Source organism: Syzygium oleosum, unplaced genomic scaffold (genome assembly GCF_021117445.2).
Source record: "Syzygium oleosum isolate NSW1041296 unplaced genomic scaffold, Sole_v2.1 Sole_v2.21, whole genome shotgun sequence".
NCBI lineage: Eukaryota > Viridiplantae > Streptophyta > Magnoliopsida > Myrtales > Myrtaceae > Syzygium > Syzygium oleosum.
In genome coordinates, this window is record NW_026607505.1 from 479,005 (window position 1) to 507,002 (window position 27,998).

The following is a 27,998-nucleotide window of genomic DNA, read 5'->3' on the forward strand; positions in this document are numbered from 1 at the left end:
GAGCCCAATACGAGTTGTACCTAAACAAAATATGTAGGCTCAATAAGCAAAAATGAGGCCCAGATATCAACATTGCAGACCCAGCACGAACGCATATTGGGCCCAAGTAGTCAGGCCCAGGAAATATGGGCTCAGAATGAGGTGGGCCCAAACAGAATTAGGCCCAGTAAAGAATCTTAGCCCGGGCAATATGGGCTCATTACGACATGTCTAGGCCCAACCATAATTGGGCCCAAACAGCTAGGCCCAATTATAAGAAGTTCAGGCCCGGGAAATTTGGGCCCAACAAACGTAGCCGTCTAAGCCAAGAATCCAAATAGGCCCATAGGCCCAATAACAAGAATTTCAGGCCCAGGCTCAATATAAGCCCAAATATGGTCTCCTAGGCCCAGCTCAATGCTATTTTCGGCCCAAGCATGGCAGTCTGGGCCCAGTGTCAATTGGACTCAATTTGCTGAAGTCCATGCTTTTCAGGCCCAGGCAATAGGAGCCCAACTATATACGTGCCTAAATCTGGTGCTCTAGGCCCAGAATATAGACTTCAACTAAGCCTATTCCATGCTCGGCACAATACGTGTTGGGCCGACGGGCCCATCTATGCTAAGCATTCATTGGGCCCAGTAAGCAAGAAATCTAAGCATTGGGCCCAAATTCTTACCTCACTAATACAACCCGAGGCCCAGGCCCAAAACAGGCCCCCTGAGAATAAAAGGGATTGTTAAACCCCTGAATCCGCTTCGACCAAAAAACAAAAACAAAAATCCCTGAATCCGCAGTCATGTTCACCAAAACTGGGCCCAAAGCAGGATCCTCCTACGCCCAGAAATGCCGACCATCAAATCCCCAAGAAGAGTTATTTGGGGCTCAACAGCGGACCCATGAGATTGTATTACTCTTTACCTCACTGTCAGCGAATTGCACGATACAAATGCCTGGCTAAGTAGTGACATAATCAATCAACACCTATCAATCTTCCACAAATTTCAAACCCAAGCAAACTATATACACTAAACAATAACCACCTTGGAAAGTATAGACAGCTCATCTATCATTTAAGTTACATAAACTCCCAATAGTTAGCACAACACAGTTGCAAAAATGACAGATGTCTACCAATCCTTAAGAAGCTCACTGGCAACATCCTTATAGCTTACTTTCTTTTTCTTCTGAGGCTGCTCGACGGGTTCAACTGGGAGCTTCTCCCTTTCAACAGAGTGATCGGTTATCTCCACCTTTCTCATTCCAAGGCTTGGGATCATGTCCAATAGCATAGCTTCAACTGGGTCACTCCTAATCTCGATCTTCCCGATGAATTGGTCATCATGCTTCTCCCCAAATTCTGTTTTCTGACCATCGCTGGACGTTCCTTCCCGTGGATCCACATTCCCCGACTTTTCTGTCCTGCCTCCTAGTAAAGACTCCGAAATCTCTTCTTTCACATTGTCCGGACTTTCAGCCATCTCATCCTTCGAAGTTTTATGAATTCTACTGTCTTTTTTGTTCTTCGTATCTGCATGCGCTGTTTCAGTAGCAGAACTGCTTTCATCAGATTCATTTCCCGATATTTTTACAGGTTTCTTTCCAAGACGTGCTCGCTTCCTCCCAGCTTGATTGCTACAAATTTTACCCCTATTTCTGTTGATGGTAGCAGGTCTTCCTCTTCTTCTTTTGCCACCAGTCTGGTCTTCTGAAGCTGCTTTACCTTTGGCTTCTACCACCTCCTCCACAAAAGACGACAACTGTTCCTCCTCTTTGCGCAAGCTGGAAACCGACTTCTCTTGACTAGCCTCATGTTTGCTGAAGAAATAAACAGGGAAGCATAAATTTGATTCCACTGACAGTTCCTTGCAGATTAGATTGGCAGACAAATGGCTATAGCCGCATGCATCATTGCGACGTCAGAAAAGTAATCCTAGTACAATGAGAAATAGACAAGCTCCTAGCTCTAATTTCACTAGCTCAAGTATCCTTCATATCAAATGGGAGCCTGAAGCAAATATGCTAGGCCATTTGGACATAAAAATGGAATAGGTATCATCAGCCCTGCGTTAGCCACTAGAGGTCATTCAGCAAGCACAGAGTAGCAGATAACTACCCCAGTCAAGAGGTGGGATTACTGTCAATGCAAGCAGTACGACAAGTAGTGAAGCTGCAATGAGCAAAAAATTTACTGCTAAGTACTTTGGTAAGAGCTAGTCCACCAGAAAAGAAAGACAGGTACAAGTACAGAATATCAAAACTAACAATAGCTGGAATAGTTATCACAATCGGAGAGCATTGGTCCTAAAGCATTTCAAACATTTGATCTAGGAGAGAGTACTGCTCCTGAACACCTAAAAAAAAGTGTAATGAATCACTGAAATGTTATATTCTCCTACCATTTCCTTTCAACCTTCGTCTCGTTGATTTTGTTACACAAATAAGCATTTACCTCCATGAAAGGAAGGCTAAGCAAGGTATCCGAAACGTTAAATTTGTCTGTTATGTATACAGTGACATTTTTCAATGATCCTATCCTCCACATCTCAAGGAACAGAGTAATGGTCCATCCATTCAACAGCCAGTGACACAGCATGAAAGTTATAGCAGAACAATGTGGTGATTAGGCTGCTGAGTGAAACCCACCAATTACCAAGATTGAGACTTCCAATTGACCACTTTAAGTTTCTAATTTCATTTCCTCCTTTTAAGGTGTGTTTATTTAGCAGAAAATGATTTGAAAAGATTTTCTTAAAAATGATTGCGTGTGTCACTTACAAAAATAAAAGTACAAAAATATTCTTATCATCCACGAAATTTTTTAGACATAAATTATTGTCAATAATTAAAAAAATTTCATTGATAATTATTTTGGGCAATACAACCAATCATTTATAGGAAAATATTTTTCAAATCATTTATCTTCCGCGAAACAAAGGAAGCCTTAATTTTAAAGCAATCAAACATTTTGCAACCCCTGAACACCAATCAGGTGGTCCTGTGCAATCTTTGTTTCAATCGTGGTGGTCTCAAATAGAATGCCAGACTAGACAAAGATCACACTATAAACATTTTACCAACCGCTGATGGATGCCTGTCCTACCTTCTATTATTTAGAGGATGGACTCTTTGCCAGTGTTCTAATACCAGTACGTACCACTTCATTGAGCAGAAGGAGCAAGGGGATAGTGAAAGACGGGCATAAACCCATTTCTATGATCCACTCTACAATCAGAAGATTTTTACAACACCAATTTAATTTCAAATAGCAACCACCTTCAATTTTTTGGGCATATGCATTAGCAAAGAGAAGTCAAGGATGATTCTGATGGTCCATCTAACAACCTTTCTGCTAATTCTGAAGCAAAGAAACGAGAACTTACAATATGTCTGAGAACCATTTTATAAATGTTAGGTGGCTTTTAAAATTGAAAATTTTCTAATACACAAGGCTGGAATCTTACTGGAAATTCGATTCTAGACCTACCAGGCTCTTCATCCTGAAATTAATATTGTAAATGGGCTGGCATCCCTTAGGCAATGAAATACATAATTTGAAAAGCAAAAAGTCTGCCTGTAAGAAACATAGATTCTTCTAGTCATTATCATCAGAATTTTACAACTATCTGACCCATAAAAATTTAGCATAATCTTTTCAAGTCACCAACATCATCAATAATTTCGTGTAATCATGATCATAAGATTTCCAATGCTACCAGAAATAATTCAGCAATTTAACTCCATCATCACTTCACCAATTTTTTTTATAAGTCCTTCATAAACTATTTACTCAAACAAAAAATGAACTCCTACATGGATGATTATGCAAGCTTTTCATAAAATCTAAATCTCTTAATTTCTCTTCCTGGAGATGAATACAACTCACCAAACTCCCGTATCCGACTCTTCTATCCAAGCAGTGTCTGATTCTTCTATCCAAGTAGTTCTCAAGTCATACGGACCCTCAGGCAATTTCTCACCTCTTTCCATGCAGTCTTCCAACCATTTGAAATCAACTACATGCAATCTCTTCTTGCTTAGAAGATGTTTTTCTGGTGCACATAAGCTGTGGAACATAGAGAGATTCAACCTCGCGAAAGAGATAATTAATCAACTTCCCCAAGGAGAATTAAAACCATTTCAACACGCACAGGCAGACTACTTCTTAACTTGAACCAACTAGCTCCCCCTAAGCTATCACACAAATAGTAATGCTTATTAATGACTACAAATAAATTTACTGAATAGAGTAGACCTTCAACATATTTGATAAACTAGCTCAAACCCCATGCTATGCAGGAGTCGGTTAAACAAGCTATACAGTCATAATTCAATTTTCCGTAACTAGATTTTTCCAATTAAGAAATCATATTCTAGATTACTTCAAAACCTCTTAATATATTTCAGCATAGAAAGAAGGATTGGACAAATATGTTTTTTACTCATTATAATAACCATCTCATAATATGTAAAATTGTGGTGATCCCATATATGCAAATGACTTTAAAGTACATAATTTATTTCCAGAGTGTTAGTGCACCACTCAAAAGTAATAGATTTCAAGGTTACACGATCGAACACTAAAGAGACAGAGAAAAGGAGATAAGAAAGGGAATGACGAACGAAATATAACATAGAAAAAAAGGAAAAAAAAATGAGAATCCTCGGTTACCCAAGCAAGTAGCCAAAATAATGCCACTTGCTTGGAATGGGCAAGTAATTCCTTCTCTCTACTCTTTTTATAATGATGTCACCCATCGAAAATAGAAAAGAAGAGGTTGGATTGTCAATTTACCACATAAAATGAGCTCACATGGTAGGCCAACATTCAAAGGCAATTTCTCTCAGAATACCTAATTTGTAAACAGATGCAGACTCGCTTCTTATAACAGATGAGCCACTGAAATATCATAAACTTTATGACAGAAACTTTAGAGCGACACTTGACCAAGCACCTCAAAAGCTTTCCATACAACACGTAATGAATTACCTTCTCAAGATCACATCAATATCGACTGAAGTTCCAGGTTCTGACACTACAACCACGTGAGTAGCATGTCCGAGATGATTGCTGACTTCTCCACCACCCCACAATACTTCCAGTTCCAATCTCCTTTGCATTAGCCTCAACAAGAGATCCCATTCCGGTTTTCTTCAACATAATTGACAAACAAAAAAAAATGGAAGCAATTTTAGGACAACACATTTAGAAAAAAGTAGAACAAGTCAGTGCAACAATCTATTCAGTAGTCTAAAATTTAAATGTATTACAATGCCTTCGTTGAAGAACAGAAGTGAATGCAGCATCCGTGAAAGCACGACCACTTCTCTGACGGGCAGAATTTTTTCTTGTAATAATTGACGCGACGAGGGTCTTCTGATCTTTCCACATTATTTAAAAGCTGAGAGATAAAAATAGCAAATATCAAGTTTACTTTCCGAAAAGTACCCTGAATTTATCAACACTGGAAGCTCGGCAATGGCCGTAACAAGACTTCGTAATTTCATGAGAATGCCCATTGGCAAATCTCAATCATTGTGTGAGGTTTCATACATCACATTAAACTTGTAAATAACTTGTATGTGCACACACGTGCACACACGCAAAAGAATCACGTGTCATTTGTTTGCTTACTTGTTTGATATCTGCAAGTTCAAGATCCCAATAGTAAGAGTCAGAAAACTCATCAATTTCTTCTTGCAACTTCCTCTTTGATATATCAGATAGGAAGAGAAAGTACCTTCAAGATAAGAGTCAATGTTTAATATCAGCCTTAATTTGAATAGAGAAAATACCTAAAGGCATTTTGAAACACCCATTTCAAATGCATGACACAAAATAAACGTGCAGCTAACTTTGGCTGCAGAGGAAGAAGCTTCTTTTGTGAACAAGAATCCAGGACCCATGAGTAATGAATAATATCTTTTCTCTGTTTTGCTGCCTGAAATTTGATCCCTGCAACAAACATTTCTTCAGTAAATACAATGGAAATCAGATAGGAGATCTCCAAGAATCAATTGCAGATAAAATATATAACTCATGATGCTAAAAAGAGAGTAACAATTTAAGAAGGCTAGTGAGCGAGAGAGAGAGACCCTTGCTTTCAGCTGCAATACAATGGGTAACCGAATCATTCAGATTCATGGAGAAGTTGCCACCATTCTCAACAACCATTTTATGCAACGCATCAAGAGAAAGGTTCGGAGGAACATTTACAAAGTCTGAATAAATTCAAGGAGATCACAAATCATCTTAAAGATGGGTAAAAAAGAAGAGACCAACAGCCAAAAAAAAAGACCCCTAAAATCTTTTGTTGCTGACATTGTTAAGCAAAGAGAAACAAGGTGCATTTCACATGAGGGACAACAAAAACAGTGGATTGGAGCTGGTATACGCAACATGTTAACAACTCGATTATCTCCCCTATACAGTTGGACTTCCAAGTTGCAGGCATAGTTGTCAGAATCTAGTGCAATAAAGGCGAACAAACTGAATCAGTCCATGCCTCCTGGTTATATCAAGATTCAACAAAACAAAATGAACCAAACAATTAAATTAACTCACAGCGATTGTATTATGAGAGTATCTTCAGACTACTGAGAAAATCAGAAAGTATGGTAATATGAACACATGAAATCTTTTCCAAAAGTGATATTCCATCCCACGTCTTTATCTTTTTCTCCAAAAATACTGTTAGAAAATTATCTACCACATACAATATTCATGTATTACATTACCATTTATATCATTGTCCAACAGTCTACAAAATAATTGAGGAATACCCCTATCCTGCGTCAAACTCGAGAATCAAATTGGGTCATTTGACAATATCCTATCCACAGGTGCATTATATGCTAAAAAGGAACAAATAAGCAGTATCTCAACAAAGAAACTCGTTTACTATTCAAGACATAAGCATGTTTGCCATGATCGAAGATATTCTAAACCAAACTCAGTGTTACTTAGAACATTTTACATTAGCTATGCATAAGTAAATAATGATACTGACAAAAAAGTTAAGCTTACTTGACTCAATGTATGCAACTGGATCCGACTAATGGATTCCTTTCCCTTTGTCGTTGACAAAATTAACATATCAATTCATGAATCAAATTTTTCTTTTTTTTAATACCAAAACAACTACTGTTGAGGTAGAAGTGCATAAGGGAGTGTGCTTAGAACTCCAAAACCACTACCCTCTTCCACCAGGATAAGGGAGCACTTACATCATACCACCAACTGAGAGAAGAAACAGAAAACCAGCTTAGAAAGGATACAGAACATCAAACTTGAAAATATCTGAGTTTCCCCTTTAAGGCCAGAAATGTCAGTTCGCACGAAATGAGAAGGGACAACGGTCAAGTTCCTTTTCTCTCCCTTTACTTTATCAGAAGACCTCTTACGCTTTGGCCCACTTGCCAGCTGGCCTTTGTAATCCATTCCCCCATGTGTGGTACCATTGCTTGAATGTACCAGTTCCACAAAAGCTGCAGCCACAAGGGGAGAGAAGAACACCAAATTCAGCTAATTCTTTTCTCTTGAGTAGAAGATTTAGATCGGATATGAAAATGGATAGGAAAAAACACACGTTGGCATATATGAGATTTCTTACATTGGACATCAAGACACTCATGCCAAGCCTTATCCCATCTAACTCTGTCAATTCGTGGAAATCTTAGACTGTATGGAGCAGCAAACACCTACATCCATGAAACTGAACAAAGATCAAATCAAATAAGAGCAAGCAAGCAGCTGATATGGCAAAAAGCACAGAAGGTAACTTTCAGTCCAGAGATATTTGGCCTAATTACAGAAATGTAATAAACGTATAAGTACAAACCTCGGAATTTATAGTCCGGATGTCACTGGTTATAGAAAGTATAATGGATCTGTAACAAAGAAAAATATACACAAATATCAACTAAAAAAGATAAGAACACTTTTACTATCGAACAAACTCAAAAGTAATAGTTATGCCATGCCCATGCACACGTGTGCTGATACATGAGAACACATAACATGCACGCTATTTAGAGTAGTAGAATGACTAACTTCTCAGGACTCTCAACCCAGACATCTGGCCTTTCCTTTGAATGGTTTGTCACTTCAAAAAAACTTGGTGGTGACTTCTTAGGAAATTCATATTTCCTGAAGAGAAAATTGAGATCAATCCACTTTTATTCTCTATAGAAAACAAAAGAGAGAAAAATCTGTTGGTATGCACAGTACAAAATTGGCTTATCAGCTTCATTTTGTAAGACAATTTGCTCCTTGGCACCAACAGTTCTGTCATTAGTATCTCTTTAATGCATTAAGACAAATAAAATTGATGATTAAAAAAAATTAACCTGGACAATATTATCATAAAAGCTAATGCGACCAAAAAAAGCTAGTAATTAAAGAAAGAGATCTGAAAATGGACATCTATGTTGCTTTGTCACTATTATTTCATCATGCAGGTTAGTAAAGAAAAATGCCAGAGCAATGTCCTCCTGTAACATCTACCTGATCAGATAAAATGGAGTCTGTACCTAAAGTATGGCTCTAATTTGGTGACAACAGCTTCGAGTTCCTCATCAGACAGTCCGGTACCCACTCTACAAAAGGAAATGAATCTGCAACAAGTTCAACGTATGAAATTATTCATACACTCAATCTGTTTTATAATGTATAACATCTATACCGTTACACTATCAAATAGCACAAACGAATATTGCCGAATTCTTCTATCAATGCTCCAATTTTATAACTATTTAGGAAGAGAATGGCATGATAGAAAAGATGACAGAACAAAAATTGACACATCACAAAGTATGCTATTCACACAGGTAGCTCATATACTAAATGCCTTCAAATAACTCAATTACAGGCATGTTTATCGGACAAGATATGTATGTGGCTCATTCATCATGGCTACACTCATTCATCATCTCTGCACCTTTTTCCTCTGAATGCAGTAAAATCTCAATTTTTAGGTGCCAAGAAGAACATGCCACCCCATTACAAGAATCAAATTGTCCATTATCCTTCAAGCAAACTTAATCGGGCTTTTCATTCAGAAATGAAAACTACATCCAGCAACACCGGTGAAAATTTAATTGGTTGCCGAGGCTACATGAAATTTATTACATAGGGAAGGATACGGCTAATGCAAGTTAGCGACTAAAAAGTACCGTCTAGGATATGTGTTTGCAGGTGCACACTCAGCAAGACCAACCAAAAATTGAGCCACCTGCATATCAGTAGAATCCATATGTTATTCTTAACTGAGATACATCATAGAAAGTGACAAAAATTAATGAACTTTGCACTAAATTAACAACTGACCTCCCCTCCACGACGCCCAGATCCATAGTATCCTCCTATCAGGGCATGAGACGTGAATATACAATAAAAACAATAGGATGTGATGAACCAAACAGAAAAGTTTTAGCCGAACAAATTTTACCTATGATAAGAACATCCAAGTCTGTACTAGCACGAATATAATCTGGCTTCAGCTTTAACCACTTTCCACTCCGATCACCTGGCTCCCATTTGGAACTAAGATCTTTCAAGATAATTCCTTCATCTCTAAAATCCAGAAGTACTTTAATTAGATAAACAAATCTAGACCATATATTACAGTCTTTTAAAGTAAGTCAAAAGATGGTGCCACACTCGTCATGTGATGTTTTTATTGGAATTCTTATGCCAAATCAAACAATAGTGAGACACCCATCATAAGATATCCTTAGGCCTTATGCGGTGCTTTTGGAAAGAAAGGAAGAGAAGATTGTTTGAGCATCAAATTCTATTCTCCTGTTTTTTGCTATTTATAAGCATATACAGGATACGCGCTCTAGTCTCTGTACCATTGTTTAGTGCAGTTTGTCTTCACTTTATTCTCTATTCTTGAATATTTCTGATGTGCTAGAACAGATTCTCTATAATAATAAATTCAGTTACTAATCAGAAAATTCCACATTATTCCTTATGTGATATTGAAGGTCGACTAGATTGACATACTCATCTTCAAAACCTATAGAAAAAACCAGTTACATCCCTTCACAATTAATAAAGTTGTTAAAAGGAAGGGATTTTGCAAGAGCCAGGTCTCTCGTCTTCTAAACCTCTACAGTCTGCTAATCACCAAAGTTTCCTATCCCACACTGCTAATGCGTTACTTAAGTTTTCTTGATCCCCATTACTAAAGCCTTACAACAAGTGCCCCCTTTTCAGGCTCTATTAAAATGAAAGAACTTGATCCCCGCAAACATATTACAACCAATGCCACCTTTTAGGCTTCATGAAGAAGAAACCCAGGACAACAAATCACATGCAATTTCCGCGAATGTAAATTTGTAATTATTCAATAGTGGTTAGAGTTAGACAATTTACACGCCATGAGCTTATGAGAGACAAAAAAAACATACTTTTCAAATATCAAAGCGTATTTAAAGGAAAGCCTTGTTTGTGGCCCAAAGTTAATGGAGAAGACAACTAAACGTTCACCTGTTCTCGATTGTTTCTTTGAAAAACCTCTCGACATCATCCATAGTATGAGCAATAAGAGACCAACAAGGCTCCCCTGAAAGCCAAACATGAGAACTGCAGTTGACAAGAATTTACACTCGTCGGAATGTGAACAAGAATGTCAGATCTATTTCTTACCAGGAGGACGGTGACTGTTGAGGCCATCATCAGGTACCAAGATCTCCAAATGACCCTTAAAAGGCTTCACAACTTTCCGGAGAAGCTCATGTCTTTCCTTCAAGGTTTGGTGGATAACACTGGTATCCCCAGCATACAGGATGTCAAACGCAACATCTGGTCATGGTGATGTTAAGAAGAACAAAACATATGGTCTTCTTTTGGATTTGGACTGATAATTCGGTATGAGGGACCAACACTCTTGGTCTTGAACTTTCAACAATAATAGTGTGTAAAAAGTCAATCTTACTAGAAATAGAACAATCGTAATTAGAGGGTGATTAAAAGGTGAGAACAATCCGTCGGTAAGCGGATAATAATAGTTTGATGACGTCATGGCATATGAAAATGTCCTTTACATGACTACAATTGTCCAAGAAATGCAGATTAGCATAAGGAAATATTTATCACCCCTTGACAAAAAATCCTTCTATCTCTTTATTAGAAGCTGTCATATAGAAAACTAATATTCCAATTCATTGGTCCGCTTACCCTCGCTAATAGTAGTATCATGATAGAGAAAGATATGGACAACAAGTGTTATCATTGCTTTTAAGTTCAGTCGAGTGGTTTGTAAGTTACATAGTGCTTGTTCAAGATTAACAGGACGACTTGTGATTATCACCACAACATACTGAAGTCTGTAAGAGGATGACCCTGCCTCCCTCCCTCCCTCTCCCTGACTGCTCTAGGTCACATGACGTTGGTAAGCAATGTCATCTTAAGGACATAACTTCCAGATGGGTGAAAACGACGGAAGAGGCATTTTCTTTAGCACTTCCGTGTATTATAATGCTGTCCAGTGATTTTAGCCATGATGACAGGTGCCCATGGGGCAAGTAAGTAGTGACTACAAATGTCAAATGTTACGGGAAATCACTACACCATGGTTTGTTCTTGCAAATTCTCAGTATTAAGTCTTACCACTACATTACACACAAAAACAAACATAAATTTCACCAAATCAACAAAAAGATGCTTAAAATAAAATGGAAATCACAGTGAGAAAGGGAAAAAAGAGGCAGCTTAAGTGAGTTAAAAGAGCTTCATTGTTATAGTTATAATGGTATAATAGTAAAATCTGACTACGACAGTGTACTTACACATGATTCATTAGACGTGTTTAATACTGTCAGTATACTTGGCACATTCTACCCATGAAAACCAAATAAAAAGATCCGAGATATCGGCCAAGTCACCCAAAGGATACAGCACAACTGCATTCACAAGGGAAAATTTATTAAAAATAAGGACAGTTAAGCAACACAAGAAGTGAGCACATTCGACAAGTTAAACCTGTCTATCACTGGCAAGCCCATCCCTTGCTGCCTTTGCTGTAGAAAGACAAGAATGAACTTCACTTAATAAAGAAACAAAGATGCTCTCCCCACGATGTAAACACCACAATTCGACAAACATTTTGAGATGATATTAAGATCATAGAGGGAAACCTATTTCCTGATTTGAACCAAACTCGGCAAAACGATTCGTAGACTTGTCCCAAACCAGCATCTCACCATCAAGGATGCATCTGAGCACAGGATAAATATGTAAAGACCATTCCAGCTCAGGCTCATTAAATCCATCAAACTAGATGTCTATACATCCTTCCAGAAATATGTAAAGACGAATGTCGATAATTAAATGTGGGGCACGCATCCTAACATTAATAAGGGGACAATGGTATCATTAGTAAGACCTGGGAGCAGCAGAAGCTTTTGGCACTTATCATGCAACAGACTTAAAATTACCATCCAGCTAGAAGTGATCACTGCACATATTCTACCAGCACTACTTCTGCATCAATTAGGTTTAACTCTGTCCAGTCAGAATAAAATCTGCATGCTAATTGAGGAGAGAAAATGACAACCCACAAAAGACTAGCATCACTACTAGCGCATCAATCAGATCAATATACAAGAACCTAGTTCTTTCCATTTTGTAGCCAAAAAAGAAAACAGGTGAAAGGAAAAAGAGCTACCTCAATGTGGAAAGTACACACTTTAGTAAATCCTAAACACTGCTTACCTGTTGACCACAATATTATTGATTATGATGTCCGACATTCCTGGTCCATATTCCGTGTGATCCAGAAAATTCCTGCACATAATGCACCATTTGCATGCATCGTGAGGAAGTAGAGAATGCATTACCAAAATGAACATCAAGGTAAAGACACGCTGCCTTAAAGACGTGCCATTATAGACAAAGTCAAATTCCTTATTCTATTTCTCTTTGGGTCTAGTACTCTAGGCTAACTGAATGCATGTATGTTATTGTCCTCGTGTCTCTGTGATAACAAGTGTTATGTGTAAGCTTACCTGGAGAAAAAATGTATCTCAGATCCATTCTTGTGAACTTGGATGCGGTCACCGTCAAATTTGCATTCAACAACCACCTCCTTTCCATGAAGCTGTGTATAATGGAAATTCTAAGTCAATAAGAAAGGCATGTAACAGACATCCATATCTACAAAACATCCAATCTTGAAGCCAACTGATAAAAGAACAAAGAAAATTTTAAATCGAAAAAAGCAAATTCTAATAAGCAAGAAATAAATCTGTTAATTCAGTAGAGCAGCTTTAAATTAAAAAAACAAATAACCGCAACAGAAATTAACATCTGATTTCCTTTCTTTGTTTTGACTTTTAATAAGCAAATGCAAAACTGGAAGATAGGAAGCGAACCCAAGACCTCATCAAGTCTTGGCAAGGGTTGACCACCACTAGGTCAAGCCCTTATCAATTAACTGACAGAGAATAATATCATTGACTAGGCCAGAAAAGCTCCAAATGAAACACTATCAACCAAAGAAAGCTGACAGCAGAAGTTTAGAAAATGAAACACACACAAAAGGCTCAATCCATCATAAATTTCAGCAGCAAGAGTAAGATGTCAGGCCTTTTTCCATGCAGCAGCTGCACTGCCAATTCTCATTGCAAGTTGAGGACGAACAGCTTTGCCAACTTCTATGTCCTGAAAATTGAGTCCCAGTGAGAGTTGTAGATAACTGAGATTATAAGCCAAACATGATAGGGGAGGCATTGGTAAACGTAAAAGCTTCCAATTCTAAGCAAATGAAAAACATAAAGTACCAAAAAATACATTTTGGGCAACCCAGAGAGGACCCTAACTAAACAATTTAACACATAATCAAAAGATAAATATTCATTTGGGTTCAATCAAGCCATTTCTACTACTCCTTTCAGTACATAGCCCAACTGAAACAATTTAAACGGAAGATTTTTAAGGCCCCCAACATTGCCATATCAAATATAAGCAGCCTAAATGCTGCAATACCAAATCCATGCCAATGTCCCCATCCTATACACTCATAAATTGGATATCACATACGACAAGCCATTTCACCGGGGTTACCCCCTTTCCTTCAACAAAATAAGAATTGCTCGAAATCCTTGCAAGATATACAGCAAAACATTCTTTTTTTCCTTGGGAACCACCCTTTAGCCTTCATCTACAGGTAGAAAACAACATGCATGCTACTTACAACTTCAAAACTCCATAAATTTAGAGCAATCTTATCCCCACTCTACGCCATAAAATGCATACATGAAGTACCATATGTCAAGGCTCACAAAACCAATGAGCAGACCTAAGAACACAACTATCACATCACATGTTAAGATAAATTCTTTCAAGACATCTATTAGATCAAAAAGCACTCACAAGAACAAGACTAGTCCTCTCGTGGGTTTACTCGGCTAGTTATGGTTCCCAATTCTAGTTGAAGAGGATATTTTAAATCTCTCGTCATATAGCACGTGTCATGCATACCAACATATTATATCGGAATCTAGAAAAAGGCTATAGCAAAACTAAAGCACATAGAATCTACTCGCTTTTAATTGTCGAACAGAGCTGCACATACGCAGAACAGGAACAGAAACATGTCCAGTATTTATGGGCACATGTTACCAGCAGAGAAATTTCCAAATTCCACAACAGATTCCAAAGATGTCCTTTACAAAAATAAAAAGATCAATTGTCGAGCACTATGAGTTCTCCAATATAAGCTGGGGGAAGTTTTCCAAGCAGCAAACCTGGCGCTTATGCCGTTGGCCACGATCTCTAAGCTTCTCACAGACCAATTTCAAATCACACGTGACATTGAACATATCCTCAGCATCTGGATGAAATTCGTGGAATATGCTCTTTTCACTGATGCCCAACTTCAGATCTGCAGAGAGATAAATAAACAGAAATGACTAATGAGTGGAATGCAAAGACTCTAATAAAAAACTGAGTAACGAGGCAACACCTTTAAGAATTATCATGATAATCCACTTCATCTCCTGGGCATTTGTCTTCTTTATTAAAGTAGAAAGAACTGAAGTCTTTTCTGCCCTGTTTAGAATATTTTAGAAGGACGAGGCACACAAGTGTAAATACCAGTATAGCGCACCAAAGGCGTAAAATCAAATGAACATATTACTGTATATCAACTAAATGAGGATGAGGAACTTTATGCCTTGAGACAGACATTTTAATCGAAAATAGAAGCTGCAAAAGCATCTAAAGAGTAGAATACAATAAAAAAAACTTGAGAGTACAATTTTCACAGGGAACAGCAATGAGAAAGTAGCCTGCCTGTTTTCACTTGATGCCAAATGGTCAAGCAAATCATTTAATTCCTTAATGGTTAGGCCCCCAGATGCCATTCCTTGCCGACGCTGCAGCACCTAGTCCAAAGAAAAAATTGAAAAAAATAAAATAAAATAATTAATGTCGACCTCAGAGATCCATTTTGATGCCAATGACATTGCCAGAATCCCCAAGGAAATTAAATCCAGAACAACAATCGGCATAAGCAATAATTCTGCCGCTTAAGTGATAAAACCTATATTCAAAAGCATGTTCACCTTCATCGGACTCGTCACGTCAATCAAAGGACTAATGAAGCAAGTAAAAACACCAACAGAATACTCTCCAACTTCCTACAGCAATGGTAGTTTATACTTCAACGTTTCTCATGAAGCAAGTAAAAACACCAACAGAATACTCTCCAACTCCCTAAGAAATGGCCAATATACCAAAATCATTTCAAATCTCAACACATGCCCACAATGAGAGCTCGAATGGCAGCAATTATTCCCTCTCAAAATCAAAGACCAAAATCACGTGTTAACTCTCGTATGACGACCTAACCTATATAACAACGAGCGATCATTACGGTCTCTGATAAGTCCAAGACGCCATACCTCGGCGGCGACGAGAGCGAAATTGCCAGCATTGGCGCCGGACTTGGGGCCCCCGCGGCGCCAGTTGAAGAGGCGGAGAGCGTCCTCGGAGTCCCGGGACATGCCGAGGGCGTCGACGAGGCAGGTGGCGAGGACGGACTCCTTGAGGCCGTAGGTGCCGCGCTCGCGATCGAGCGAGGGCAGGATCAACCGGATGGCGGTGAAGTAGTCGCTGGGCCTGCAGTAGGTGTCGAGGAGCTTCCGGAACTTGGAGCGCTTCTGAGCGGAGGACTTGCTCCTCTGCATCCAGCTGAAGAGGCTGGCGAGGACGCTGAATTTGGTGTCGCCGGACATCCTCGACGGCGACGAGGAGAGCCTCGCCGGAGAGCGCTGCTTACGCAAGGTTTCGTCGGCGTATCGATCGAGCGGTGTGGTGTGTTACTGTGTTGTGTGTGGGATTTGGGATTGATTCGAGTTTTATTAACCGCCAAAGGGGAAAAAACTTCCGGAGCACGCGAGCTGAGAATGGACCGGGCCGATGCCAGCCGGATCGGCGACGGTCCGGGTCGGGGCAACATGAGAGGAAATGGATTGATCCATCTGTCTTGGAAATTATAATTGGCTAATTCTAAAGTGATTTATTTATAGACAGAGGATGCGAAATTATTTATGTCATCAGAAATGGACGCGTTATTGGTAATAATAAACTAACTTCGACATCTTTTATCGAATGAAAGGAGAATTGCATCTTGAAATTTGCTCTTTTGTGAAATTTCATTGAAATGCAACACTGCTACTTATTGTGTGAGTCTTTTTAGACAGTTCCTTAGCAGATGTTACGTACAATTAGCGTGGAGATTTAATCACATAAATGACACATGAAAAAGTTACGTAATTTTGATATTTTTCTTTACCTTAGTTGCCATAGCATGAGTAAATAATTGGTGAGCCGAGTTAACATATTAAATGTACTTTTTGCTGCTTATTTATCTACTTTTTTATTTGATGGGCTAGGTGAGCATTTCCCCTCCCTCCTCATTTCCTCCAAAAATACTTTGAAATCGACTTTTATTATCCCTCAATATCTTTCGAATATTGCTTACAATTTTTCAAAACACGTGTAGAAGAACTAGTCACCTATTTCTTTTATTATAACTTTATTTTCCTGTTGCAAATTGGAAACCTTTCCTTTTTGATTTTTAATTCATATGCAATTCTTATTTAGGAATACCTTTAAATACATCAAAATTTACAAAAGTTATTTTTTGTTTTTGTACTTTATAACAAATAAGATTAATTTTTCGTTGAGGACTCTGCTTAAAGTAAAATCACGAGTTCTTCGAGTTGGCCCGACACTGGAAAGGGCCAAAAACCACGTTAAACCAGGGATTCTGGAAACGTCGCAGGAGAAGAAAGCAACTGATCAAAGCTCCTCCCAAACTGCGATCAAATCGAGCCGGAGAAGAAAATGGTGGTGATCGAACCCGAACCCGAGAAGGAGGTCGCCGAGAAAACTTCGGATGCTGCAAAAGCATCCGCTAGCCATTCGACGGTTAATGGGGACTCCGACGGCTTCGAGACCGCCAGCGAAGGCGACGTCGACGCCGACGCCGACGCCGACGATGCCGCTGGTGACGGCAGCGGCGGCGGCGGCGTTGACCTGAATCAACACCAGGAACCACGAGAAGGGAACGATGCTGCGGTGGAACAGTCGACGTCTCCAAAGGACGATTCTCAAATTGTTGCCGCGGACGATGAGTCGAATCAGGTCAGTCCGTCGTTCCGCGTGTACGTGCAGCTTGCGAATCTGCCATTAGTTTGCTCATGCTTGTATTCTTCTCGGTTTCGTCGTTTGTGTAATCGATTCATTTATTCGAGTTGGGAGTTTTCCCTCTATAGGATGTCGTCTGGTTGATCCTTCATCAACCTGGGCGAGTTTGTCTTTTGATTGAACGACTAGACGTGAACTGTGTCGGCGCTGCGTTGAGTTTGAGTTTGGTAACTAAGCCATGATTTTGAGAATTTTGCAGCTTCCTCATTGGATTTGGGTCCTTTTGGATGATGGAATATTTTCCCACCTCTTGTGATAAGGCAAGCCAGTGATGGGTGCTTATACTAGTGTCAGACATGAGCATTATACTTGCAAGAAGTCCGCTAGTTCTATTAACTAGGCTGTACTTCTTCAAAGATTGATAGAGAGCGGATGAACTCAGAAAAAGCAATTGTAATGTGAAGGGCTTCGGTTCCTTTTTACGTCGGCACATTCTCCTCATCATTTTACCTTCCCTGAACTTTGCTTGCACAGATTCTTTATCATCTTATTGGGCTGTTGGTGTACATTTTCCAACTTTGTCAAAATTTGTTCAGAACATCTTACGAGAGTAGACTGAGGTAATAGCCTAGTGCATTTTCAAAAATCATGCTGTTTAGGTTGGTTTCTGTAATCACAGTTTTAGGTTATCTGAAGGCAGATATGAAGGGTACTCTCTTCACGTGCAGAGAAATTTTACTAGTAGTATAGCAACTTGCAAGCATCTGAGTTTCTCTAATTATCTCAAGACTTCTACGCTGCATTTGGTCTTCATAATGTTATAATGTTTCCTGTAGAGATAAATAAATAGCATTGTTTATATATGTCAGTAATGGATTTAGGGGACCATAATGATCTTCTATCAGATAATGTGGTTCAGTACCATAATTCCACCTCCCTCCCAAAGCAAAGGAGAAATAAAGAATGAAATGAATGTATTAACATTATCTTCTTGCAAATTATGAACTCTCTCTCTCTCTCTCTCTCTCTCTGTGACACAAACTTTTTCTTCTCTTAATAAATGACGTTTTTCCTTTTCAAAGCAGATTGCCTTAGCACAAGCAAATGAAGCAAAGTTGGAAGGTAACAAACTGTTTGCCAATAGTCAATATGAGGAGGCATTGTTAAAGTATGAGCTCGCCTTAAAGGTTGCTCCAGACATTCCTGCATCCGTGGAAATAAGATCTATATGTCATGGAAACCGTGCGATATGTTTATTGAAAATGGTATGCACCTTTAGTGATTAATATGACACTTTGTCATTCGTTTCAATCTTTGAATGAGAAGGAAAAGAATTTCATTTGAGAAGCAGCCTGCCTGCTGTCAAACTGGTGAAAAGAGAATTTGCAAGCATGTGGATGCACTCCTAAAGCAACAGAATCCGAACTTAATTAGCAATAAGATGCTACAACTTTTAATGAGATTGTTACTGTCCTTGATCGAGATTCTTCTGAATATTTTTGATGGAGCAATCTAAGCCTAATGTGTTCCATTTTTTCGCTTTTATAGCCTTTAATTTTCTTCTATGTGTTTCAGGGTAAGTATGAAGATACAATCAAGGAATGCAACAAAGCATTAGAATTGAACCCTACATATATGAAAGCATTGGTCAGAAGAAGTGAAGCTCACGAGAAGCTAGAAAATTACGAAGAAGCTCTAGCTGGTAGGCATAAATTCGAGATGATCAATTCTGCGTCACTCTTCTGCATAATAGAGTGTCAATGTTCCACAGCTATCTTCAATTCAAATGTTAATTGGCTATCTTCATCATGCAGTAATAAACATTTGTTGTTCATGCTTCCTCTGATTCTCTTGTTGGCATAGAATGTTGGTAACGGAGTGGATTTGGTCAAGCATATTGATTGTTTGAGGGTTTGTTATGCAAGGAACCTGCAAGAATATAAGATGCTAGAGTTTTCTATGCATTATTTGCTGTGGTAATTTATCTATTCTGTCAAGGAATGAACATTTGTGACCACCACCTGTTCTAGTCCCTAGCTCCTCGTGTGAAGCGGTGGCGTCTTCAACTTCTGATAACCAGCGTCTACCCTTGGTTGAACTGTAGATAGTGCTTGTGTGTTGTCCAACTTTGTCTTTACATCTTTCTGCACTTGTTTTCATAATGGTTTGCAGATAACAAAAAGATTTTGGAAATGGACCCTTCAAACAACCAGGCTAAGAAGGCCATTGTCCGCTTGGAGCCACTTGCTGCAGAAAAAAGAGAAAAGATGAAGGAAGAAATGATTGGTGAGTTGGATGAATAACCTCGCAGACATCAACTTTATTTGCCTTCAATCAATTACTGAGTAATCATCTTGTTTTATATGGTGATATCCACTTAAAAGAACCAGAAACATCTTTCTTTTAAACTCGTGATGTCTATACAGAGAATTTTTCCATGCTCTAGGTAATATGTCTGGTGAAGTATCAGGTCTGTTAACTGATATTGCCATGAGTTAGTGTTCTCTTCTGTTGCTGAAAAACTAAATGTGCTGGATCCTATGTTCTCTGCAGCGAAGCTGAAAGACATGGGGAACTCCGTGTTGGGCAGATTTGGGATGAGCACTGACAACTTCAAAGCTGTTAAAGATCCAAACACTGGCTCATATTCGATCTCATTCCAACGCTAGCCCAGTTTTTTGGTGATTAGTAAATGGTATCATGTTCATCTTAGAAGCCGGTGGAGATGGAGATGGAGGCCAAACAGCTTCTTCAACTGAGCAATAAAAACAAGAAGACGGCTTCTTCACATGCTTAATGATGAAGATTTGAGAGGAAACTTCTGTTTTCGGATAATAACATTGCTGAGTGCGATTGGTTTATGAATTCTTTAGTTTGTATGATATTTTATGTTTTTTATCATCTATCATCCTTGTGGCTTGCTTGCGAGTGCAATTTCATTTCAATTGGATCACACAACCATCAAGTTTGGAAAATTGACTTGACTCCATGAACGAGTAGATAGTGCTACTAGAAACGTTATCCGCCCAATTTTTCTCAAAACGTTCTCGTCCAGGCCTCAAGAAAGAAAGTGTAACCTTTCTTGGACTTTTATAGCTTTGCCATTCTATTTTCACACAAGTCACTTTATCATTGTTATGGCTTGTATTAAGCAAGTAGTTATACGTGCTGCAAGAAATGGATTTGCCTTGCACCGCTTTAGGATTACGGGACGTCTAATCATAGATTAATCCACCGGATGTGTCATATCTAAGGCATGCTCCTCTGATCAAAGAGATCCTTAAATGGCTGTTAACCGGAGGGGGAAAATATACAAGCGCAATACGTTTTAGTATACCTCTCAGCTACAATATAGGTTAAGAGATCGCATGACCACGTTCATAACCAGGGTCCCAAGTAACCCGGGAACTCAACTTAGAGCACAATTGGCTATCGGCTGCTCTTTAAACTTAAAATTCATATTTGCATGGGAGCCTGAACAATAATGCCTTATAACAATTCAAAGGGAAAGACCCCTGAAACAAGAAGAAAATAGGAAGAAGGATATTCAAAATTTACGACATGAATGTACTTTATAGTTGCTTCAATGCAGGTACAAGTGAGCAGTTTGTGATGGTATCTCCAAATGGGGTGATACAACAGAAGTATTTCTAATAGTGAGCTTATGCACAAAGCATCGACCATTCCAGGGGTCTCTTACAGATGTTGCTGGTCAAAAAGTTGAACCGTTGAATCCAAAAAATGATCTCTGGACATAAGCAAATATAATATGTTAGCTACGGGTAAAGAAGATGGAGAGGAATCTGTCTCCGCAAAGCATAACAAAAATCATTGTCTGTGTACGTGCGCGTTTTAACTCAAAACCATGAAATTAGGAATCTTTCTTTTTATGACTCATTAACCTGAAGCAAAAGTTGTTTGTATAAATTTACTCCCCAGAAATTTGCTAGTGATGTTCGAACCTTCAAAATTTGCTTTCATAAAACCACCTCACTTCCGAAACCACCTAACTTACTGACTTTCCTCTCCCCTTTTTTGCACCCTCTTCCTCAAGTTACATAATCTCTAGTCAATACCTTCTTTTGGCACATGCAAGCAAATGTGTACGCCACATCGCTAGCTCTAGAAATCATAACTCTCTTTACCAGAACTTCTTTGCCAGAGCAATTGGTAAAAGAATAATCCAAGCAGGATTTGGCAAGAGATAAATATGTCCAAGTTCCATCCGCGGACACAGCAAATTCAATGGTTGTGCCTAGACCTGTTAGTTTGGCAAGAGATTAACGACGCTGTGGGAGTGATTCAAGAAGGAATAGAGGTGCAGAATCTCTAGTCACCAATAAGCTTGGACTTCTGGCAGGAAATAATTTGTTTTATCAGACCAACAGAACGATATTGTAGCAACAGCAAGATAAGAGCACATTCGTTCAATCTTTCTTCCTGAAACGGGTTTCAAAAATAACCTCCATCGCCAGGGGCTGAGATTCATGAGTTCTGCCCGCCAAAATTCCAGTCCCACGGTCATGAGTATATTAAGGGACAGTCCCTTCAGTTCACCCTATACTAACTAGCAAGCCAACTCACTGTTGTATGACAAGATTGACTCCAAGCAAACTGTAATGGAAAATTTTGATATCTCTGATGTATGTATGCATGTGGAGTATTGATTGCATGCATGAATGTTCTACTTGTCGCCAAGACAACATTGCATGATATTCAGTAATGGTTCAGATGGAAACTTGAGGTGCAAACAGAGAAGCAAAACCAAATAGAACAATGTAGACATCATTTTCAGTGAGCAGAACGATATGAACTAACCTGAACATCATAAAACTTGATGTAAAACCGGGAGCAGTCAATGGAAAGCTTAGTCTCGAGTATCTCTGCAATGGTGGAACTCAACTTGCCGTTGACGCTGGGTCCAAGGCCTCCAATGGATATCAGTTCACCATAAGCAGCCGGTGCCTCAGTACCAGCAAATGCAATGGGCACGGACCCATTCAACAGTATCATGACGTACTGCACAACAAACAGAACCCGACCCATGTCTCCAAATCAGTACAAAGCCCCATTGCGAGTATCAAAATGAAGTCTTTCGCGCCGGTTGCCCACATAGAAATATCGTCGAACAGCGTGAGAGCAGTGCAAATAGGACATCATCCACAAGCATTGAGGTGTTAATGAGAATGTAAAAAATAAATAAAACAACACTTAACAGACTCAGGCTTGCCGATGATCTTAGCGACAGCTTTGGTTGCGTCCTTGAGAATGTCAGAGGCGACGACCGTGTCGACCGGCACGTTGGTGTACAGGTTCAAGGTTGGCATCTCTCTGTCTCCTTCTTGCTTTCAAAACAGTGAAGAGCGTGCTTCTAGTTTCGGGCGTATACCCGACTGAACGGACGGTTCCTGAGAAGATAAGACCTCGTGGACGTTTGTCTGCCGTGTCGCAAGCCGCCTGGAGTTTTCGGCCTCTTTTGACTCTCCCATCAACGACGGGCAGGGAAATATCGTCTGCGCTTTTCATGTTTGAGTATATGTTTACTTTGGCATTGTTTAATTCACGCAAAACCGCAAAAAAATCTCAAACTATGCCCACTGCAATAAATTTACCTTGACATATTTGCCTAAACTTTTTCTTGTGACATAAAAAATCCTGAACTCGTGACTACGTGATACATTTATTCTCTGTCAAGATTTCGTTAAATGATTTCCATGTAGGCGGATTTTTAATAGTTCACATTAACAAGGCTTTGACGAAGGGTAAATGTGTCACGGAGATATAAGTTTGGAAATTTTGAAATCACTAAAAAAAAGTTTGAGACGAAGATCCACAGTGGGAATAATTTACGGTTTTTAGTGGCTTTTGGCCCAAAGTAAAATGATATTATCTTCTTCTTTTTCATTTTTCAGTTTACATGACCATTCTCATCGGGTCTTATGACCATGAAACTACTAAATGCAAAGGTTTGTACTCGATTTTTACGTTGTTCAATTACTCTAAATCTACTAGAAACTTCAATAATGGCCTTCGGTTTGAATTACTATGATATGTCAACTTAGCTTTGATCATGATAATCGAATTATTAGTTTGTAAATTTAGATTTCCCAATTATCATTTTATCTTTGGAATGCTCTGTGATTTATTAGATTTAACAAATGAGAATATTGTTTCTTTTCTCACCCCTTTCTTTTTAACCGAAACATTGCATTTATCTTATTACTCTCAATTGTCGTGAATTATCTTGATCAGTTCGGGTATTTATTCTTTTTGAATTCGGTAATTGTGTGTTTTAACAATTTAGTTCGTCTTTTTCGGGGCGTGACTCCTTAGATCAGCAATTGTTGTTTGAAAAGCATACGGTCTTCAAATCCACTAATTTATTTCGAATTTCAAATGACATCGAACGTGGTCATGACTCACACAACCCATGATCGGCTATGGACAAAGCAAAAATATAAAACAAGAAAAATGAAGTGAAAGAACAGATGATGGAAGACGAGCCTCGGTAAGCAGAGAGGGATCCCTATGCTCTTCTCTATAGCATTAGCTGCTGTTCAACGATCTCTGTAAAAGCTTGTTTCCTATGGAAAGGTTTTATTTTTCCCGTAAAAATCATGACAAAGCCCGATAAAAAAGGTCATCTCGAGACTACAAAAACAAAATGATATAGAAAAACGAAACCGATGAGAACCATCTTTGTAATCTTCTATTTATCTGTAAGCACTGGTATAGCCTATAGGGTCGTCATCCTTTCATCTTCGACGCGGATGTGCTCGAACTTGGTCTTCTCACAAATCGACCCTGCAAAAAATGATGAACATAACGTGGTCAGAGAAGCATCCTCTTTTAGGACAGTACCTCTGCTGGCAAACGACAATGTCTTATCTGTTTACTTAAGGACTCAAGTCTTTTGCAGAAGCAGATCTACCTCTGTTTCTGCGTCTGTCTTTGAACAGTGAGAAACTTAGCCAAAAATGAAAAGGGTAAAAAGCTTTTGCACTTTCCGACCGATTCGATGCAGCTTCTAGTTCTACACCTGGATCGAAATCTTAGGGTAGAAGAAGAGTTTTCTTGTTCAGCCATAAGTTTCGTTATTGTGTTAGGTTATGGATTTGATAATCTAAGCAAATATTCTCTCTCGAAAGGAAGAATGTGCTTGATGAGGAGGACCCGGACCAAATTTACCTAATTACTCTCGAATCAAATGCAGACAATCAAGAGATAATTAGGTCATATATGTCTTGGAGCTGAGAAGAAGATATACCTTCATTCTGGGCCTTTGATCCGCATTAACTTTTCTAACTTGGTACCTAATCTTCTTGGAGAAGAGGCGAGTACGCCGCTTCTCCTTGTAGCGCTGAACGCTCGCTTCTCTCACTCCTCCACTCTCCGAGAATAAATCAATCTGGGCCAACCTCGCCTGTTAGTTACATGGAAGATATCGAGCCAAAACAGACAGAAGGGTCAATACAAAAAACTTGTAACAGGAGAAATCTAATGGTGGATACTGTAGAAAAGGATACCAAGGAAAGAAATTCATAGCTCAGAATCAAATAGCATATTCATCGTACATTTGATTAACCCAAATCAGCCATGTAACAGAGTAAACTTTTCTCAAAAATGATTTTTTTTTTGGTAATTTGACAATGAAGCTTTGATTAGCTCGGAGCTACTAAACAAAAACGAAAGTCTCACTCCTCTCCTCTCTTCTATGTATATATGTGTATGGTGCTCACGGGATCGAACTTCGGACGTGGTACTTTCCGGTTTCACCCCAATCTCTTTAGCGGGCCCATATAAAACAAAAACGAGAGTCTAATAACAGTGAAGCCGGATCCCACAGACAATATTCTTGCATAGCTGGTCCCACCCTTAAGCAAAAACCTGAAACTTTCTAGTTGTACTTGGAATCATGTACGACACTTTCTTTTGTTAGCAATTAACAATTATGTATTAGAATCAGGGTTTTAAAATATATATATATATATAATTTTCATGAAGCCCAAAGCACGGTTATCGCTACGCGCCACCGGTTAACGAACTAAACTGCAACCTGCGAGTTAGCTCTAGCGCGAACATTATTGGATTCGTCAACTAATGAGCCTCGTCTTAAGCAGAAAACAGAAAGCATTTTGCAGGCGAGAGGGTTTAGAGAGAACGTACAGATACGTCATTGCCGGCGCCGTCGGACTCGTCGGGGAACGGCGAACCCTTGCCGGACCAGGCGTCGACCACCTCGTCGTAGTTCAGCTTCAACAGCAACCCGGCCGTCGTCGGCTTCGGAGCCGGGTCCTCTTTCGGCGACTCCCCCGTATCCTTGGATTCGACCGCGTTCTTCTCGACCTTGCTCCTCTTCTTCTTCTTCTCCCCCGCCGCATTGGAGCTCCGGTTGAGCTTCGGAGATATCTCGAGGACGTCGACGGTGGGGAAGTTCCACCAGTTCGCTTCGCTAACGGCTCTCCACGCGCTCACTCCTCCTCTGATTCCGAATCCTGAAGGCGCTTGATTCCGACAAATCGGGTCGCTGTACAACGTTCGATGGGACACATTGGTGTCGACGCTGAGATTTCCCATGATGCTGTCGATGATCCCTTCCTCGATCTCTTCGTCCAAGATGGATTCAGCATCGAAATCTTCTTGGAACCCTTCCCAGCGGACATCCAAATCCGAGCCCTTGGATTGGATTTCGTTCTCCCCTGGGCTTTGGCAGGGCTTTTCGCAGGAAGGCACAAATTTTAGCTCGATTTGGGAAAAGCACTTGTCTTGCTTTGGCTGGTGATGCGGGAGCAAGTACCCACAACCAGAATCATCGTCCACGACTCTGAAAGGAAGCAACAGTTCCGAGGATTCATCGGCGAGGATTTGATGGGATTTCGCGGATTCACGCGCTTGGTTTGTCGGATGTTTGGTGGAGAATATGTTTGGATAGACTGTGGAAAGTAAAGCAGCAGCTTCATTGTACGTTTGGTTGGGACGCTTTCTCTGTGTCCGGGGCTTCCGGGTGCAGATGGCAAGCGGTGAGTTGCTCGATTCGGAGATTGTTGAACATGGTGATGACGATGTTTGCGAAGTTCGGGTCGATGTTGCTGGGGATGTGATGATGTCAAGATCGAGTGCATAAGTTCTGCTGCCTCCGCTTAGACACGAAGACATTATTCTAGAAGGAATTTTAACTAAGGAAAAGACTACCGACTTGAGCAGGAATCAGTGCAATGGGTCAAGAAGACTAAATTCAGTCGGACTATAAATCAAGTTCTTACCAGAAAATCAACCAATTGCGGGAATACTTGATTGTCTGGGACAGCAAAAGCTTTCAGAAAAATTTTGTGTAGATGAGCGAATTCGGAAGGAGATTCGCAGAACCAATTTGCGGAAATGGTTACTAAGAAAGGGTTCGCCTTTACTCAGAATTCGAGAGGAAAAGATTCGAAAGAATTCATAGAGTGCAAGAACCAAAAACCTTGTTACCGAAGCTCTTGCCGAAAGAACTCCTACTCTATTAGAGAACTGTGTAGTGAAAGCCCACACTCAGAGGGTGATTCAGCTCTAAAATGAACTCAAAAGGCCATCGGGAGAATCTAATGTTTGGAAGACTCGGCATCTGAATGAGTACGTAATGACCAGAGAGAGCTAGCTCTTCTTGTACTTTGGGGACACACTCAAAAGAGGGAGAGTCACAAAACCCTAGGAAAACCCAGTTATATATCTGAGCTTTGTGGACTCAAGGCAGACGGGTTTAGACAAAAACACCAAGAGGAATTAGAATTTAGAAATATCTCAGAAAGGAAAGTTATCCAATGAGGGAATCAAAGACTCTGAGCGTGCCACGGTTAAAATTTAGCGCAGAGAGAGAGGGGCAGAGACAGACAAGAGACAGAGTGTGCATGCCATTGTGCATCTGTTATATCTCCAGATCTTTCAACGTGTCCCTTTTGGTCCTCCCCGTGACCTACTCTCTCTCTCTCTCCAGAGAGTGTGTTAGAGAAGGGAATGGGAGGAGCATAGGCAAGCGTATGGTTGTTTGAGTTAAGAGAGAGGGAGAAACAGGGGAAGGGACAAGACTCATTATCAGCTCTGCTCTGTGAGGACCACCCTGTAAAAGCTCTCTCTATCCCCCATTTCACAGTGCTTAGCACCTCAATTATTTCTCAATCTTCCTCGTTTCCTAGATTGACCTCTTTTCCAACTTTCTTTTCGCCACTGGGCGATCAAGTATCATTTGAAATTGTAAGGACAAAGATTATGCTTCTCTTCTATTACCCCCTTGAAGCATCTGAATTTATCTCGAGACGTGATTTTTTAGTTCTCGACACCCCACTTTTCTTTTCCCTGAATTCTGCTAATAACTCAGTTT

The 27,998-nt window shown here is 39.7% G+C and overlaps 4 protein-coding genes across 5 annotated transcripts; 1 reads left to right on the forward strand and 3 right to left on the reverse strand.

The window, feature by feature from the left end:
- Nucleotides 1-972: 972 nt before the first annotated feature.
- On the reverse strand, nt 973-16,331 carry LOC115677301 (DNA ligase 4). The gene is made up of 27 exons (XM_030600428.2): nt 15,892-16,331; nt 15,281-15,372; nt 14,952-15,037; nt 14,734-14,870; nt 13,574-13,648; nt 12,994-13,085; nt 12,701-12,772; nt 12,124-12,203; nt 11,969-12,006; nt 11,883-11,889; nt 10,634-10,789; nt 10,475-10,550; nt 9,429-9,553; nt 9,308-9,342; nt 9,154-9,212; nt 8,512-8,595; nt 8,033-8,128; nt 7,821-7,869; nt 7,593-7,680; nt 7,258-7,467; nt 6,076-6,201; nt 5,836-5,935; nt 5,615-5,720; nt 5,251-5,381; nt 4,970-5,131; nt 3,866-4,045; nt 973-1,797 (listed from the first exon to the last, which is right to left on the reverse strand). Exons 1-27 carry the CDS (start codon nt 16,222-16,224, stop codon nt 1,110-1,112), a joined length of 3,483 nt encoding a protein of 1,160 aa, XP_030456288.2. The 5' UTR covers nt 16,225-16,331; the 3' UTR covers nt 973-1,109.
- An 887-nt stretch (nt 16,332-17,218) lies between these two features.
- Nucleotides 17,219-20,379, forward strand: LOC115677418 (uncharacterized). The gene is made up of 5 exons (XM_030600584.2): nt 17,219-17,638; nt 18,727-18,906; nt 19,217-19,343; nt 19,814-19,927; nt 20,195-20,379. Exons 1-5 carry the CDS (start codon nt 17,339-17,341, stop codon nt 20,308-20,310), a joined length of 837 nt encoding a protein of 278 aa, XP_030456444.2. The 5' UTR covers nt 17,219-17,338; the 3' UTR covers nt 20,311-20,379.
- Nucleotides 20,380-21,083: 704 nt separating this feature from the next.
- On the reverse strand, nt 21,084-23,146 carry LOC115677419 (uncharacterized). 2 transcript variants are annotated; one of them, XR_008818742.1, is made up of 4 exons: nt 22,858-23,146; nt 22,460-22,660; nt 21,718-21,902; nt 21,084-21,389 (listed from the first exon to the last, which is right to left on the reverse strand). XR_008818742.1 is itself a non-coding variant. In XM_030600586.2 (3 exons), exons 1-3 carry the CDS (start codon nt 22,966-22,968, stop codon nt 21,354-21,356), a joined length of 348 nt encoding a protein of 115 aa, XP_030456446.1. In that variant the 5' UTR covers nt 22,969-23,140; the 3' UTR covers nt 21,084-21,353. The 2 variants fall into 2 exon arrangements, 1 of the variants encoding a protein (XP_030456446.1); XM_030600586.2 differs by lacking the exon at nt 21,718-21,902 and having other exon boundaries at nt 22,858-23,140.
- A 1,061-nt stretch (nt 23,147-24,207) lies between these two features.
- Nucleotides 24,208-27,635, reverse strand: LOC115677463 (protein CHLOROPLAST IMPORT APPARATUS 2-like). The gene is made up of 3 exons (XM_030600640.2): nt 25,808-27,635; nt 24,909-25,064; nt 24,208-24,445 (listed from the first exon to the last, which is right to left on the reverse strand). Exons 1-3 carry the CDS (start codon nt 26,795-26,797, stop codon nt 24,389-24,391), a joined length of 1,203 nt encoding a protein of 400 aa, XP_030456500.2. The 5' UTR covers nt 26,798-27,635; the 3' UTR covers nt 24,208-24,388.
- Between the last annotated feature and the right edge of the window lie 363 nt (nt 27,636-27,998).

Coding starts and splice junctions, on each gene's coding strand:
- LOC115677463 (XM_030600640.2), bottom strand. CDS start 26,797: ATGTCTTCGTGTCTAAGCGGAGGCAGCAGAACTTATGCACTCGATCTT. Junction 25,065..25,807: donor GCGCCGGCAATGACGTATCT/GTACGTTCTCTC, acceptor TGTAACTAACAG/GCGAGGTTGGCCCAGATTGA. Junction 24,446..24,908: donor ATCAAAGGCCCAGAATGAAG/GTATATCTTCTT, acceptor CATTTTTTGCAG/GGTCGATTTGTGAGAAGACC.
- LOC115677418 (XM_030600584.2), top strand. CDS start 17,339: ATGGTGGTGATCGAACCCGAACCCGAGAAGGAGGTCGCCGAGAAAACT. Junction 17,639..18,726: donor CGGACGATGAGTCGAATCAG/GTCAGTCCGTCG, acceptor TTTTCAAAGCAG/ATTGCCTTAGCACAAGCAAA. Junction 19,344..19,813: donor TTACGAAGAAGCTCTAGCTG/GTAGGCATAAAT, acceptor AATGGTTTGCAG/ATAACAAAAAGATTTTGGAA.
- LOC115677419 (XM_030600586.2), bottom strand. CDS start 22,968: ATGCCAACCTTGAACCTGTACACCAACGTGCCGGTCGACACGGTCGTC. Junction 22,661..22,857: donor TCATCGGCAAGCCTGAGTCT/GTTAAGTGTTGT, acceptor TTTGTTGTGCAG/TACGTCATGATACTGTTGAA. Junction 21,390..22,459: donor TCAAGTTTTATGATGTTCAG/GTTAGTTCATAT, acceptor GCTTATGTCCAG/AGATCATTTTTTGGATTCAA.
- LOC115677301 (XM_030600428.2), bottom strand. CDS start 16,224: ATGTCCGGCGACACCAAATTCAGCGTCCTCGCCAGCCTCTTCAGCTGG. Junction 10,551..10,633: donor CAACAGTCACCGTCCTCCTG/GTAAGAAATAGA, acceptor TTTGGCTTTCAG/GGGAGCCTTGTTGGTCTCTT. Junction 8,129..8,511: donor AAATTAGAGCCATACTTTAG/GTACAGACTCCA, acceptor TTTTCTCTTCAG/GAAATATGAATTTCCTAAGA.